Source organism: Harpia harpyja, chromosome 12, assembly GCF_026419915.1.
Source record: "Harpia harpyja isolate bHarHar1 chromosome 12, bHarHar1 primary haplotype, whole genome shotgun sequence".
NCBI classification, from domain to species: Eukaryota; Metazoa; Chordata; class Aves; order Accipitriformes; family Accipitridae; genus Harpia; species Harpia harpyja.
Genome location: NC_068951.1, coordinates 17,574,666 through 17,589,511, shown reverse-complemented (window position 1 = coordinate 17,589,511; position 14,846 = coordinate 17,574,666). Strand labels below are relative to the sequence as shown.

Here is a 14,846-nt window from a genome sequence, read left to right as displayed (position 1 = left end):
AGATTTCTGCACAAGCAAGGTCTTATTTTATATGTACCAATAATGAGCTCATGAAATAATCAGAGATTTGATCCTCAGAAATAAGTACTTACTGTTCAGTCATCTGTATAACTTCAGCTATGAAGAACCAGTCTTACAAACAAATTAACTGATGGTCTATACATAGTATGTACACAAATCTTTTTTGTTTTTTTATCTTTACATCTTTTTATAACTCCTCCAGAATTCCTAGCTTTAATCTTAATCTGGCAGTACAGTTACAAAGTTGGACCTCTCTTTAAATCCTACTAAGACTTTTTTTTTTTCTTTAATTTCTACTCTAAAGGAACTAAAACAAGGGCAAGGTCGCTACAGAAACTATCCTAGCATCAAAGAACCAAAACTAGTCGCCTGTGGTTCCTTTCTCACCTAAATCCCGCATATATTGGGTTCAACAGACTGTCTGGGTTGGAGAACATTCTTTGTTGCTACTGAAAGTAAATCTGCTCTGTGACATTTCTTCACAGTGCCTTAAGGAAATCAAACATGAATGGGATTAAAACAAAAAAAATCCCTAACATAAAAAGGGTTCAAAGGTAAGTTCAGGAATAAATAGGCAAATTTTTAGACAACTTTTATGCCCAAAGGGTAATAAAAGGCGTAGGAAAAATTACAAGATCCATTGAGATCCCCATCTGCTTTCTCACCACACATTTCTTTCTGTTAGTATATCTGTGATCTTGTCTTCTCCTCTCTTGTCATCTCCCCTGTCTTTCACTCACTCCAGCAACTTCTGTTTTTTTCTACATGTCTCTTGCCTACGCACTTGTCTGCTCTATCACATTCTCCTCAAGTCCCGCCTCTTCCTTCCTCTCTGGTTTGCTCCCTTCGCAATAGGAGCACAGCGTCCCACGTACACCTTCAGTCACCTTCCCACCTTCATTCCTCCTCTTGCTCTAAACTCTGAATATGCTGTCTGATCAAGTTATTATTTAGAGTTCACACCAGCCAGACCACTTCTCTTACTTAAAATGCCCCCTCTGTACTCCACTGAAATGGTTCTGACTGAAGTTTCTAAAGATCTATGTTGACCAGATTTGGGTTTTATGCTCCACCCTCATCTTCGTGTTTAACTATATCTTGGTTGCTGTATACCTATGAGATTAATAGTCTTATATTTAGATTGTAAGCTCATTAATTGGGAATTATCTTTGTTATATGTGTGCAAGATACCCAGCAATTCAGGTAGTGCTGCAATATGGTATTTGTTTCCAATGATTTTTGTTTATTTGTTAAGTATTCTACTTTAAATTGTTGCTATTGCTGGGAATAGCTGCTAGTAATCCTTCCTTGAAAGAACACAAAATCAAATTAGAGCTGAAAGACTTACCGTTTCAAGCATTTACCCAGTTAATCTCTTAAAAGCACGCTTGTTTTAAAAGATACTAAACTGTTGAAAATACAGATCTGGAGAAGGTGCTGCAACTAAAATTAACTCTATCGAAGTGTGTCAGCAGATGGAAGGCTCCCGTTACTCATGTAAGGTATTCATTCAGTGAGTTGGCTGAACAAATCCTGAAGGCGGTAATACTGCACTGCATAGTATCAGAAATGCGTCAGTAATTTTAATGTTATTTTTCTAGATGAGAGTCTAGAAGGCTCATGGCTGAACAGGAATGAAAACATACATACTCCAGGGACACTGCAAGCACCACAGCTCACCTCAACTGTCTTGAGGGAGAACACTAGACAAATGGGAGAGCAGATCCAGGAGCACGAGTCGGAGCAGGGATCTGAACAAGATTTTTTACACAAGTAAGTGTTGGAATTTTAGTATCAAATACAGTGAGCCAGGCAAAGGAGTTGCATATTATTTATACAGGTAGTCTTAGTCTGTGGCTCCATATATGTAGTGGTTATTTGCAAAAACAACTGGAAGTGTCTTGGCTATAGCTCAGCAATACTTCGATTATTTTCACTTCCCAGGAAAAACATGTTGTAGTAAAATCATGGTAGAAATTCCTTATGTTAAAATTCTCTAGTAGCATAACTGTGCAATTATGGTGAAATCTTCCTAGTGTTTGTGCCCCCAGGTTGCATTGAACTGTTCCTCTAAAAGACCTGTTAGATGTTCTCTTTTCTTTCCCTCTGCCCTGTGTCATAGTACAGTACATGTTCTCCAGACATCCTAACTGATTTCTTGTAAATTAACTCTTCAATCCAATTCCAGCTGCTGAGCTAGTAATTCCTGTTCCTGGGGTAATTGCCTGCAGGCAATTTTATTTTGCCCTAAATTATATATACTTTTTGTCACACAACTCCCATTTTATCACCTCCATTTAGAGGGAAAAAATGTTGGTTATTATCTGTCAGTAGTTTAAGAATAGAAAGTCTTCAGAGAATGCTATTATGTGCTATTTCTATTAATTTGAAGATACAGAATAACAATATCTGTTTTGGAGACTATTTTTATAACTTTTATAGCCAAATGTACTGATCTGATTTACCTGTATAGAAAAGTCATATTATGCTGGCCAGATGAATCAGGTTTCTACCAGTGTAGTATAGCATAAAATAGCCACATTATGCCTCTTGGTTTTCCTCCAGCTTTTGTCCATCATGCTTTTCTTGATCCACGTTCCCCAGCTTCCCAGTCTTCCCTGATGTGCCCTCACCCTGCTCGATCCTAAACTTTACTGCTTCATCCTGCATTCTGTAATCATAGTGTTCTCTAAACAGAAGTAATTAGTAATGGTGATTTTGCCTGGGAAGGTAAAATGTTCTCCAGTCTGAAGTGACAAGGATATATGTATACCACCATGTTGTACATATAAGCTATTAAGTTTGCCAATTTGTGACCATAGGCACTCAAAAAATCTGAGCAACTTCTAAAGAAATTTACTCTTTTGAAAGCATAACCTATTCTTCTCCCTTGCTTGTGTAACTTGCACAGGCATCAGCAGTGCAACCAATTAAACCTTGATATGATCCAGTAACCAGTGCCCACCACAAGAGATAATTGCAGCTCAGCTGGCTACAAATACCTATTAATTTTTGGACCACATAATATTTGGCATTTCGATAAATGAGTTCAGCCAACTTTCTTTCCCCATATTAACCATGTAACATCACCATAAGAGACAGGGTGGCAGGCTGGCTAGGCTGCTTCATGCTGCAGGTGGGGATACGTGTGGTCCTGCCCAAAGGCCTAAGATGGGCTTAAGTGTTCCCAGCTGGTGCTGTCTGGAAGGAAGGAGGTGTAAACAGGCATGTAAATGGGCGAACGCAAGGCGAGCCTGGGCGTGGATTTCCTCACCTACACAGTTCAGGTGGGCAGGGGATGCTAGCTGGCTACCAAGAAAGCACAGCCGAGGAAGAGCCCCTGTTCACGTCAGTCCCAGAACATCTTTTCACCTTGGTCCCACGGCATGTGAGGTCTGCATTCGTGTCTCTTACTTGCTGTTCTGGTCAGGGATTTGCCTCCCCATCTCCTGCCTCCCCAGGTGTTGCCATAACTTCCCAGATTTATAAGGAAGATGATGTGGCGCTCGATTTCTCCTTAAAATTTTTCTACTCTGCAGTAAAAACAAAGGAAATTGCTGAAGCAGAACTTTCTTTTTGACCCTCTCTGATCTCACCTATTACTAAGCTAAATATCTCTCTGTGAACATTTAATTAGTTATGGAAAATGGGACAGTCACCGTGTTTTTACTCCTGAGCCTGACAAGGAGGCACTGCCTTAAGCTGTGGGAGAACCTTCCCCTCTTCTGGGGTGGGGGTCAGGGGGGAAGTTGAACCAGGCTTTTCACCCTGGGTTTGAACCTCTGTTTCGCCTATCTCAGATGAATGCTGCGAGCAGAGAACTGTTGAGCAGAGGCAGATAGCATCACTCTCCTCTCTGTTACTTTCAAGGAGTTGGATTCCACACAGAAGTTCACAGCGTGAACAGACAGTGGAGAATCCTTTCCTTTCAGCTGCCACACACATTTCCTACAGGTCAGCTTAGGAGAGCGAAAACATAAAATAAATACAGAGCAGTCAGTTGCTGAACTAATGGGGTTAATCCATGTCCAGAAGAATATTGCGTTCTAGGTTGTTTCCACATGGGTTATGTCAGTTTATTATGTCAATCTTATTGGGGTACAAGACTGCACACTAAAATAAAAACTGGTGTTGCTCTTGAAGAGCTGCACTCAGTTTACTGCTATTTCCTTGTGCTGCAATGCACAAATCATAGCAAATGCATTGCTGTCTACTACTGGATTTAAGTGGTATAAAAAGTACAGCCTTTAAGGTACATACATGAGGATAAGTTACTGGACACTTAAGTCGATCAGGGTATGTATTTAAAAGCAATCTGTTTTTTGTGTTGTGTGACATTTTTGTTTTAAAATGTGTGTCAGTTATTCATTTGGATTTGTTCTTGCTCATATTTTGCCTGATCTAAGACAGTGAAGTAGGATTTAATAAAACGAATTTTAGAAGTGCTCCCACTTCAGGTGCATGTCACACTAATGAATGAGTGATGTTAGCATTTGATGCAGCTGGTTTTATTACAACAATTAATGGCGCTTTTTTTGTGCACATACAGTGAGACAAGTTGTGGAAGGGAATCCAGAAGACGTGTACAATGATGGATGCGATTTAAGTATCTTAATCTGAAGCATGGTCAGACACAAAACTTGAGGAGATACTGTCTAAAAATAGCCAACTCAAAATTGTTAAGTCATAATGCTGCTTTGTGTTTGTTAGTCCCCAGATGCAGATATCTTGGTTGGGCCAACAGAAGCTAGAAGATTTAAATCGAAAGGACAGGACAGGAATGAACTACATGAAAGGGAGAACTGGCGTAAGGCATGCAGTGTAAGTGTTCAGAGCATCCTCGTCTCCAGATCAGAACCATTTTAGATGACAATGCTGCATTTTAAATGCTACCTTTTCTGGGCTGTTGCCTGTAATTTCTGTGACATTTTAATGCTTGTTAATGAAGGCAGAATAACAGCTTTGTAATGTTGGAACAGCCTTCAACTGTTCCCATTTCAGGGGGTTTCCACGATTTGTCTGTTAAGTAATTCCCCATGAACTCTTCCAAGTTGTTGTCCAGTCTTCCCATGAACCCGTTTATGCTTCTTTCAACCACATCATCTTTTGCCAAGGTGTCCCACTGGGCAGCTAATGGAGGGAACATGCGTGGATGAATGCTGAAGCGTTCTGTTGTACAAGGTGCTACGTGCTCTGGTGCCGATCCAAGCAAGTCTTTCAGTGCATAAGGACTTTTCAGGATGGGGGCCAGAGTCTTCAGTGAGATCAGGTCCTTACAGTGTTAGAAACTGGTCTTGGATTCACTGCTGGATTTCCTGGGATTTACCAGGGATTCTGGCAAACAGTGTAACTCCTTTTTGTAAAAGGGCAAGCAAACACAGTGAGATTATTGCCCTTTTCTTGTTAGGGACAAATTTAATTGCTGTTTATAATGATATTACAGAGGACTTCCTGCTTTGGCCTCTGCAAGAGTTAGGTTTGTTTTTACATAAGATTTTCTTCCAGTTTACGTTCTAGAAAGCGTGCTGGCTTTACTCTCAACTTAAGGTTTTATGTGAGGGCATTAAGGGATAGGATTTGTGCTTTCTTTTTAATGACCAAGATCATGGTTGGGAAATTTAAATGCCTGGAAATGACTTTTTCGTTCTCTTTATTTAATCAGACGAGGTCTAATGGAAGATGACGCTGAGCCCATCTTTGAAGATGTAATGATGTCCTCACGAGGTCAGCTAGAGGATATGAACGAAGAATTTGAGGACACAATGGTCATTGATCTGGTCAGTAAATCTTATTAATAGCAAGTTTAAAACAGATGAAAAATAATTTAAAAGGAATTTTGGAAGCGCAAACAAAAATTTCCAAAATTTTGAGCCCGATTTCCTGTTGTCTGAATGTGAAAGAGCGGAAATGATCCAAATACTCGCTAGAAGCTACAGCTGCAGACTCGGGCCCAATTGATTATTTTTTTTTAATAGAAACACAAGGAGCATTGCTTAGCACTCTTCCTCTAATATTCTGGACTCGGGCAGTAGCAAGTGTCTGGAGCACCATCGTGCACCTGGGAGTTGTCAGCCTGTGAGAATCAGGTTATGATGTACAGCATATCAATCATCAATCAGGTGTGTCAGTGCAGCCCTTTTAGAGGAGCGCTGAAGTAGCTGATCTGACTCACCGTGCAGTCAGCCAAGGGCAGGAGTGCTGGTTGGGGACAGAGCTGAGACCAGCTCACCCCATCCGAAAATTGCACAAAGCTGCCTGCTTGGCCTCATGGAGTACAAATGGACTCTCCAAGATCTGTACCAATGTTTGATTCCAGTTGTTAGTTGACGTTTTGAAGAGTTTGGAAACGGTATCATCTAAAGGTATTCTAGATGGTGTTGCCTTCCCTGTGCCAGCGTCACAGCCATCACTCACTCTTTTGCTGACACAGCTCTTTTTGCAGCCACACCATGGTCAAGCTGATACAGCCAAGTTGCTTCTCTTTTTCTGTTCTCTGGTTGCTTTGATTTCTGGGAGGTGGGTGGACCTTAAGGGGATCCTTAATCAAGGTCTGGTTAGTTTATAGCCATACACAGAGTTGTGCTGGGACAGTGGACGGGAGAGCAGGCAGTAGTGGGCAGGTGTGAGGCGATACCTGACAGTGGAATTGCTCCCAAACAGGTCATATCATCAGATGGCAACCTTGGGTCCTTTCATGGTAATGTACTGACTACAGGCAGGATTTGCTTTGTAGAGGTTAAAACCTTCCTAGCCTCTCCGTTCCGAATGAATGCTTTCCTTGTAAAATGGGAAAAAGGATCAGTTTGCATTGTACACTTCACCGTTTTTATGCTTTTCTATTTCTCCTTTCATACCCAAACAATAAGGCATAGGTTACTTTAGGACTGGGCTATAATGTCTCGGAAAGAAAATTTAGGCAATAATGCAGTTACTGCTGCTGAATACTGAGGTTATTACTAGCATTCAAGTGATTATCAAGTAAGTAAAAATCTCTCTTTTACTGGTAATCCAAGGCAAGGAAATGAAGGAATTGATGAAGCCAGTGAAGCTCACATTTACTCTTATGTTCCTAGGGAAGGACAACACAAAAGGTTTAATCCTCAGAAATACTATGACATTTTTTGACCATGTCAGAGCTGGAGTTGCACTATAAACTTAAGAGCATAAAGACAGTTTTTATGCCGTCTGGCCTACAGTCCTAATACAAGAACATCATTAAGTCAGCAAGAGCCTTAAGCAAGCCCTTAGCTATGAGCACAGACTTAAACTGACTTTAGAATCCCTCAGCTTTTAGCCCATTCCTTAAACAAAATGTGAATTTAAGAAGTGCCCATCTATGTCAGGACCTCCATTTGTATCGGAGCTTTCACAAAAATCCATGCAAAGCTGCTCTGTAAAGGAACAGGTAACCATGTTAGTACCCATTAGCTGTAGAGCCACACAAATCCTTTACAGCCAGGTAACGGATGGGATGTTCTAAAATGGCTGACTCCTCTTTTTAGCCACCTTCAAGAAACCGTCGAGAACGGGCTGAACTGAGGCCAGACTTCTTTGACTCCGCAGCTATCATTGAGGATGATTCAGTAAGGCTTTACTAGTATTGTTTCCTGTTTATCTGAGGTTCTTTTTGATTATCATTACACCCAATTAATTAATGTTTTAAATCATTTTTCTAGGGATTTGGAATGCCTATGTTCTGAAGTCTGGTGAAGACATTTTACAAATTTGGAACTCTATTGTTTAGAGCTAGAGGCCTATATACTGTGATAGCTTGTACGAAAACCACATTTTTGATGTGATACGGTTTGATTTTTAACCAAATGATTGAGGTCAATCCCTTTTTATAGTGACAGAAAGAAGAGGAACTTCTTAATGACACAAAGGAATGTTGGCCAATCCAGTCACCTCAAAAGGGCTGACCTAAAAAATCATTTGTATCCCTGTTCTTGACTGTCCTAATACAGATTTTTTTTTTTTTTCTGGATGAGGAGGAAGTTTTAAATTGTTAAGACAGCTGTCAAAATAAACACTGTTCTACATATGTTTTCTGAAAACAACATTGAGTGAAAACAGAACTTTTTAACTTTATTTTTCTGCTGTACAATTTAAAACAGTTTTAACATTTGCCTTTTTATGTTTTAAAAGCTAGCCATTTTTATTAAACCTATGCCTATCAGCCATTGACTAGCAATGATGCTATAAGCAGGTCATTCTGGCTACAGAAAAGTGTTTTTGAACACACTGGATTTGATTAACATTATGGTACGCTTATATCCTCTCATAGGCATTGAGAAGAACACTCTTATAGAAGAGGTTAGAGTTCTAATGATGTGCATCTCTGCCAAAAAATTTCAGATTCTGATATGATAAACCCAGATTTTATACTCGAGAAGATTTATTTTTATTTATAATGGGACATAAAGTAAGAGATGTCCATGAAGCCACTTTTCCAACAGATGCTGTGTAACGTTCATTTTATATAGCACATGGGGACACAAAAACAGTAAATTTTCTATTGGTACTTGCTCTGTGCATTTTTAGCAACTTATACCAGCAAATAAAGTATTCTCAGTAAAACACACAAATGGTTCTCAAGTAATCACTTTGCTGTTTTTACTACCTACTTCAAGCCCTGCCAACCCAAGGTACATAAACAGCAACTTTCCTATTAAAAAAAAAATAATTCAAGGGTGGGGGAAAGGAATCACTTTAGCATACTAAAAGCAATTTTAACTGTACCATAAAAAAGTCTACTTTCCATGCCATAAATACCCTTTTTCGCTATTTTTGTAAATTAATTTTGCCAGTTAGAATTACTGTATGTGCTGCATAGAAATTTGTGCTTAGATGGTGAAGTTCTTAAGCTTACAATGGAATACAGCTACATTTTCAGTGTTAACTGTGCATATTAAGAATAATTCTTTGGAAAAAAAAAATATGATTTTTCAAAAAAGTTAAAAACATCAAAAAAACCCCCAAAACCCCAAAGCATTCTCAGCTAATTCATTGTAATAAGAGATTTTTCAATGTCTTCAATAATTTGGAATTTCATTACGCTTCGATTTTATGACTCTGCCTAGTAGCTGCTACTTGGTTAAGACTGGCCTGATATTGGAGGTGCTGGCCATCCACAACTTGCACTGACTCTACTGTCTCTTAAGAATCAGCCCCCAAATGTTAATCTTCCTTTCTGCATTCTAATATTAGCATTTGAGATACAAAGCAGATTGACCCACTTGGAGCACAGCCATTTTAGAGGTGCTTTTTTTTAGCAACTGCAAAATAATCACGGAGCTTTTTTTCTGTTACGAGCTTATTGAAAAACAAACCAACATTAACACCCAGTGCTTACTTGCTGGGAGGGAAAAGAATCTGATTTTAAAAACAAACCAGCATTTCACTCAGCTGAGGTTTGTTTCTTACAACATGTGCAGTTCTCAAACATGGTTGCCAAAAATGTTTGACTAGGTAATTCAGGCATTTTTCAGATGTCAGTTGGGTAATGTATAAAACCTGAGAAGTAGCTGGAATGTTACCTCCCTTCCTCTTCTGTCCACCCCAAAAGTAACAGGGGTGGGCAGGAATGGCTGCATTAAATTGTCGTCACAATTATTCTGTGAGCATAGTAGCATAATAAATGCTGCCTGGTTTGAGTCATAGTCTCAGACGAACCTTGTGCTTCACAGTCCTCTGTGTGGAAAACTGATTCCTAATTTAACATTGTAGAATACTGTATAACAAACATTTATTATCACGGTACCTGCAATGGGTTTCCAGTTCAGTTTGCAGTCAATAGGTTTTTGTATTATGAGTGTCTCCTTGATTGGTTTTGCTAGTAATTCTGTAAATTGTACATTTACAATATGAGGTTTTTTTTTTTCCTTTTGTACAATTTAAAACTGATGCTTCACCTTTCATTTAATAAACTATTCAAAATCATGAGTATGATGAGCACCCTCTTCACTATACCTTTCTTTTAAATGCTCGTTTGCACCATCACATCTTGTCATCCCATTTATTAGTAGCCAAAGGAAATACTGAAAGGTAGTTCTCATGTAGTCCAGGCTTCACAACTAGATTCCGTTACAGCTACCTTCCTTACCCATTCAGCCTCAGAGCAAAGGAAAACCCCGTCTTGGCTTTTGTTGGTTTTTTTCCCTCCACTGTGGTATGTTTTTGGTTGATCTGGGAGGTTTCATTGTGAGGTTGCTGTAAATCTGATAAGTCATCACACAAGTTGGGAGAGTTACATTTTGAAAATTGTTTGAACTGTCACAAATTTTGAGAAAAATTTCACTCTCCTGCCCTGTATATCTGAAGTGAACTGGACCACGTGGGAAGAAATGGAAGTGGTAAAGGCTTGGAAGGTCTAACAACCAGCTGGGCTAAATGAAGTTTTACAGATTCCTGAAACAAAACATCCTTTTATTATTCCCATGTCTCAGAGAGAAAGGTGCTATTTTTGTCCAATCCATGAATGATTTCATCTCTGTAGCACTAAAGAAAACTGACTGACTTATCATCTGGCCCACTTCCTAAAGAAAAATCATCTGAGTCAGAAAAAGTAACAAGATGCAGCATATGAGGAGCAGGGATAGGATTCAAGGTCTGAACTGCACTCTAGGACTGCTCCCGAGACACAGACCGAACGCTGAATCTCCAGCTGCCTGTAAGTTACACTCAACTCCCAATGCACTGTGGAACACAGTAACTAACTTGTCATGCTTCTAAGTGCAAGGGCCGCTCTCTGTTGAAAGGATTTTATTTTATATCTATTGTTTCTGCAGGTGACTGGAATTCAAGAGAATCTTGAGTAGCATGGTCAGATCAGCTTTCCAGTGTGTTTCCAAAGCATTGTGCTGGTAGAGCAACTGACTGTTTGGACATAGAGATGATGTAAAAGCCAAATTCTTGTGCTGGCAATGCACAGAAGAGAGGAGGAAGTCTATAGAACTAATGAGGTTAGGAAACAAGAAAGGTACTTTTTTCTTTGTGACAGTGACAATTGGGTTTCTCATTTAGTGTCTCCTCCTGACTCTGGGCAGGCTGAAGAAACTGTGCATATTGCTTCACTTAACCCAGCTTTTGCCTCTGAACTTGGGACAGCCACCAGCCACTCTCTCAGCTACTAATTACCTTTGAAAAATCCTCTTGGTCCTTACCAACACTTGACTACACCTTTTCTCGCAGTTAACTAAGAACTCACTTCAGGGCAATGACACCCAACATAGTAACATTTCAGTTTACCTTCCCTTGTCGTTGCAGCCAGCTCTGTTCCCTGCAGCAGCAGGTAAGGGCACCTGCTCAGAGAGAGTGTTTCTGCTGAGATACAACCAGGTACATTCACGCAGGTAGCGTAAATGTGTGTGCAGCCAGGGTAGATGGTGCATCTGTAACCTGAATGCACTGCCTCTAGCTGTTTTTTTATTACAAAAACCTGTGGAGCTGGGACTTGTACTTGAAATGTTCCTTCTGTACTGTGTTTTCAGCTGATTTTTAGTTGTGGCCTTTTTTTTTTTTTCCCCCTGCCCCAGGTACAGGCTCCAAGCTCCATGGCTGTACTCACTAGGGCACCAGCTGCACTGACCTGGGAAGGGATGCTACCTGGAAAGTTGCCATCTTATCTTTCTTCCACTTCAGGCACGTGCTCCAGGAGTGAACAGAAGCAGCTGCAGTGTGCAGGTAAGGTAGTTCTCTGTCTCATATTACAGTGCCATTAATTACTGAGGTTACTTAGAACAGACAGGTCGGTACAGGACTTCACGTGCTTGGCAGCTGTTTGCAGTAGTGCTAAACATGACAGTAGCCATTACTTGCTGCCTTCTGGGGCTGTAGTTAAAATGCAGCTTCTAATGAGCAGCATGAGCACAGGGCCCAGGGCTGATCAGCAGTAACACCTACTGCAGTCGTTCCTTGCAAGTCTGGCAAATAATCACAGAAAAAATTAGGCTGGAAGGGGCCTCTGGAGGTCTCTATTTCAACCCTCTGCTGAGGGAGAAAAGCCCCCCAACGCTCAGGGAGAATAATTTTTATGTCCCACCAGAATGCCCTTTTTTCCCATTTGGGTGCATTGTCTCTTGCCCTTCAAGGGGAGGCTGCCTCCATCTTCTCTCTCCTACCTGTGCCTACAGCCTGGAGGTCACCGATACCAACCTGAGACCCAGCGTTGCTGCAGTCAGCACATAAAAGTTTCAACTTGGGCCAGTCTAGCAGAAGAACAGAACAGGTTAGTCTGAGATCGGCAAAGCCTGGATTCCAGTGCGCTGAAATCCAAGCTCAGGATTTTTCTCCCTTTGAGTCTGTGGTGCAGGAAGTAGAGTCTGACTCCAAAGGTGGACCCAGGGCTAGACTTGAGCCCCACAGGAGTCTGACTTCTCAGCAGTGTGAGGTGGCTGCAGCTCTGCCTGTCTGAGCCACCCCCCAGGGCCTAGGGAATGAAGGAGCCAAGGGAGCATTTGACCTTGAGCAATTGGTAACAGCTCACCTGCAGCAGGCATTGCAGGTTGTGTTGATTATTAAACCACCAAAAAGGGTTTATAGAGATGAATGGGTAAGACCCCAAATTAAATGAGATATGTACTATGATTTATTGATGGTTGTTAGCAAAATCAAAATGAAAAGAAATACTTCCACTGCAAAGCAGACCTCCACCTAAACACAGAGTATTTGTGGTCAGAATACAGCTATGTGTTCCAGCACGGCCAAGGCCCTCCTTACACTCACAGCGGGATATTAGCATGTTTCTTCCAGGGACTGGACTGTGTTTTACTAGCCAGCACATCTAGGTCATGGCAGATGCGCACACGGGTGGTCGAAGGTTGGATGATATCATCAACAAACCCTGTAAAAAAAAAAAAAAAAAAAAGAAAAACCTTCCCCTGATCAACCATGAAGTGTTTGCCTCTCAGCCTTCTCTATATCTAGGTTATAATGTAAATTAGAAAAATCAAAACAATATTTGGAATAAAGAGTTCACAAGTTACCAATTAACTTAAAAAAATAATTTAAAATAGCCTGAAAAGGAAATATTCCTGTGTCAATAGTTTTTAAATTAGAAACATTTGCTTTTTTAATTTTTGCAAAAGTTAGCAAGCCAAAAAATGTTGAGGGGGCTTTACTCACTGAGTACTGCACCTGTTACTGCAAAGTTTTAGACATACCCTTTCCTTCCATCTGCTACTATCAGTCCAATTTAAAGGTTCAGAAATGTTGATTAGAAGAGACATCCCTTGACTTTGCACATGCAGGAATCTGGTTTTTCTGGCTCAAACAGCAGTATTAGATAGCCTACTGCAAAACCAGAGGGAGCAATACTGTACATATTGTTTGTGGTGGTGGGAAAACAGCTTGGCTAAGTCTTCCCAGCTCTGTGGCACTATTAACGGGATTTAAACAAAGTACAAAACCAATCAACAGAGTTCGGAGGACAGAAACTGGAAACAGAGGGAGCTGACTCCAGAGCCTACAGAGCTGCCTTCTAGAGCACAGTTAACGCTTTAAAGCTGGAAGTAAAATTTAGAAGTAGAAACAGTAGAAAAATTCACCCTGAAGAGTCCTGGGGAACATCACTGAACTGAACTAGACTGACCCTTTCTTAAGGCCACTGGTTTGCATCTAGGACGAGCACCTGTACTTTTAAGGAAAAGGCTGAGTTTTGAGATGCTTTCTAGTATCTACAAAATTGAAAAGATGCTTTTCAGTGCAGTCCCCACATCTCACCAGCCTCTTTCCTTCTGAAGATGTTTTTTGTCTACATGTGTTTTTCCATCACAGGCACAAGCTATGGTTAAGCATCACCTTTCTGATTCAGATACAAACGTCTTGCCTAAATAACTTACTCATTAGCAGCTACAAATTTATCTACGTGCAATGGCAAACTCGGAGAACACAATGTGCGAGATAACCATACCTCTCATGGCGGCAGGAAAGGGGTTTGCAAACTTATCCACATATTCTGCCTCTGCATCTGCCTCTTTACCTCTGAAAATGATCTGGACAGCACCCTAGAAAGATCAAGTCTGCAGGTTGGTGACAGTAATTCAGTCCGTACAGAGGAAGGCGGTCTGCTTTACCAGCCCCTTCCCACCCCCACAGTATACAAATGTGCATTCAGGTAAGCTGCTTCAGAGAAAATACCACTTGTCCTCATCTTGCTAGGCCGCCTCTGTGGCACTATAAAGGCGCTGATGGCTGCTGTGCACCAGCATGAGCGTCAGCCTGGATTTACCTTTGCACCCATCACTGCCACCTCTGCAGTAGGCCAGGCATAATTTGCATCTCCTCTTAAATGCTTTGAACTCATCACATCATAGGCACCCCCATAGGCCTGGAACAAAAACCAAGGGATTAATTAGTGTGCAGTGACCTCACAGCAGCAATAGCCTACCTTCCTCTTGCAGCTTCTACTATTCCAAAGACAGGCAAGCGAGGCTAAATTTTACCTGAAAGAGCAGAAGCATCTCCATTTTGCTGCAACAATCTCCTAAGACTAGACCAAGCCTCTGCAGCTAGAACCATAAAAAAGCAAGGAAGGGGGCTGGTGGTAACCAAGACCATTCTTGATGGCAGGTAGAGAGGAATTGTGTATCTGGCACAGCAGGCCTCAACCTGCAGCCCACACACACACACAAACAAACCAGTCAGCATGCTTCTGGAATCTCCTGGCCAGGGAACGCAGCGCTCGGACTCTGCAGTGCTCCACTCTGGTACTGGAAGTGGTCCAGAGAGCAGTGATGAACAGATACTGCAGAGCAAACCGCAGCACAGTCCGTTTCAAGGCATTACTGAAAACTACAGCAAGGCTGCAAGCTTGGGAATTAAAGGAT

The 14,846-nt window shown here is 41.1% G+C and overlaps 2 protein-coding genes and 1 long non-coding RNA gene across 14 annotated transcripts in view; 2 read left to right on the top strand and 1 right to left on the bottom strand.

Moving 5' to 3' along the window:
- Positions 1–9,478, top strand: part of STAG1 (stromal antigen 1) — a 207,162-nt gene extending 197,684 nt beyond the window's left edge. For all 11 annotated transcript variants that reach the window (XM_052804003.1, XM_052804002.1, XM_052803998.1 and 8 more), the window contains 5 exons: positions 1,623–1,794; positions 4,732–4,842; positions 5,684–5,798; positions 7,524–7,604; positions 7,698–9,478. In XM_052804003.1, coding sequence (XP_052659963.1) covers positions 1,623–1,794; positions 4,732–4,842; positions 5,684–5,798; positions 7,524–7,604; positions 7,698–7,721 — 503 coding nt within the window. In that variant the 3' untranslated portion in view covers positions 7,722–9,478. The remainder of the gene's footprint in view (positions 1–1,622; positions 1,795–4,731; positions 4,843–5,683; positions 5,799–7,523; positions 7,605–7,697) is intronic.
- A 1,038-nt stretch (positions 9,479–10,516) lies between these two features.
- Positions 10,517–11,666, top strand: LOC128149146 (uncharacterized). Its single transcript, XR_008237549.1, has 3 exons — positions 10,517–10,690; positions 10,809–10,982; positions 11,556–11,666. It is a non-coding gene; the product is annotated as an uncharacterized LOC128149146 (long non-coding RNA).
- Positions 11,667–12,584: 918 nt separating this feature from the next.
- PCCB (propionyl-CoA carboxylase subunit beta) overlaps positions 12,585–14,846 on the bottom strand; it is a 28,849-nt gene continuing 26,587 nt past the window's right edge. For both annotated transcript variants that reach the window (XM_052804008.1, XM_052804009.1), the window contains exons 13-15: positions 14,249–14,347; positions 13,931–14,024; positions 12,585–12,862 (exon numbers count right to left, since the gene is read on the bottom strand). In XM_052804008.1, coding sequence (XP_052659968.1) covers positions 12,741–12,862; positions 13,931–14,024; positions 14,249–14,347 — 315 coding nt within the window. In that variant the 3' untranslated portion in view covers positions 12,585–12,740. The remainder of the gene's footprint in view (positions 12,863–13,930; positions 14,025–14,248; positions 14,348–14,846) is intronic.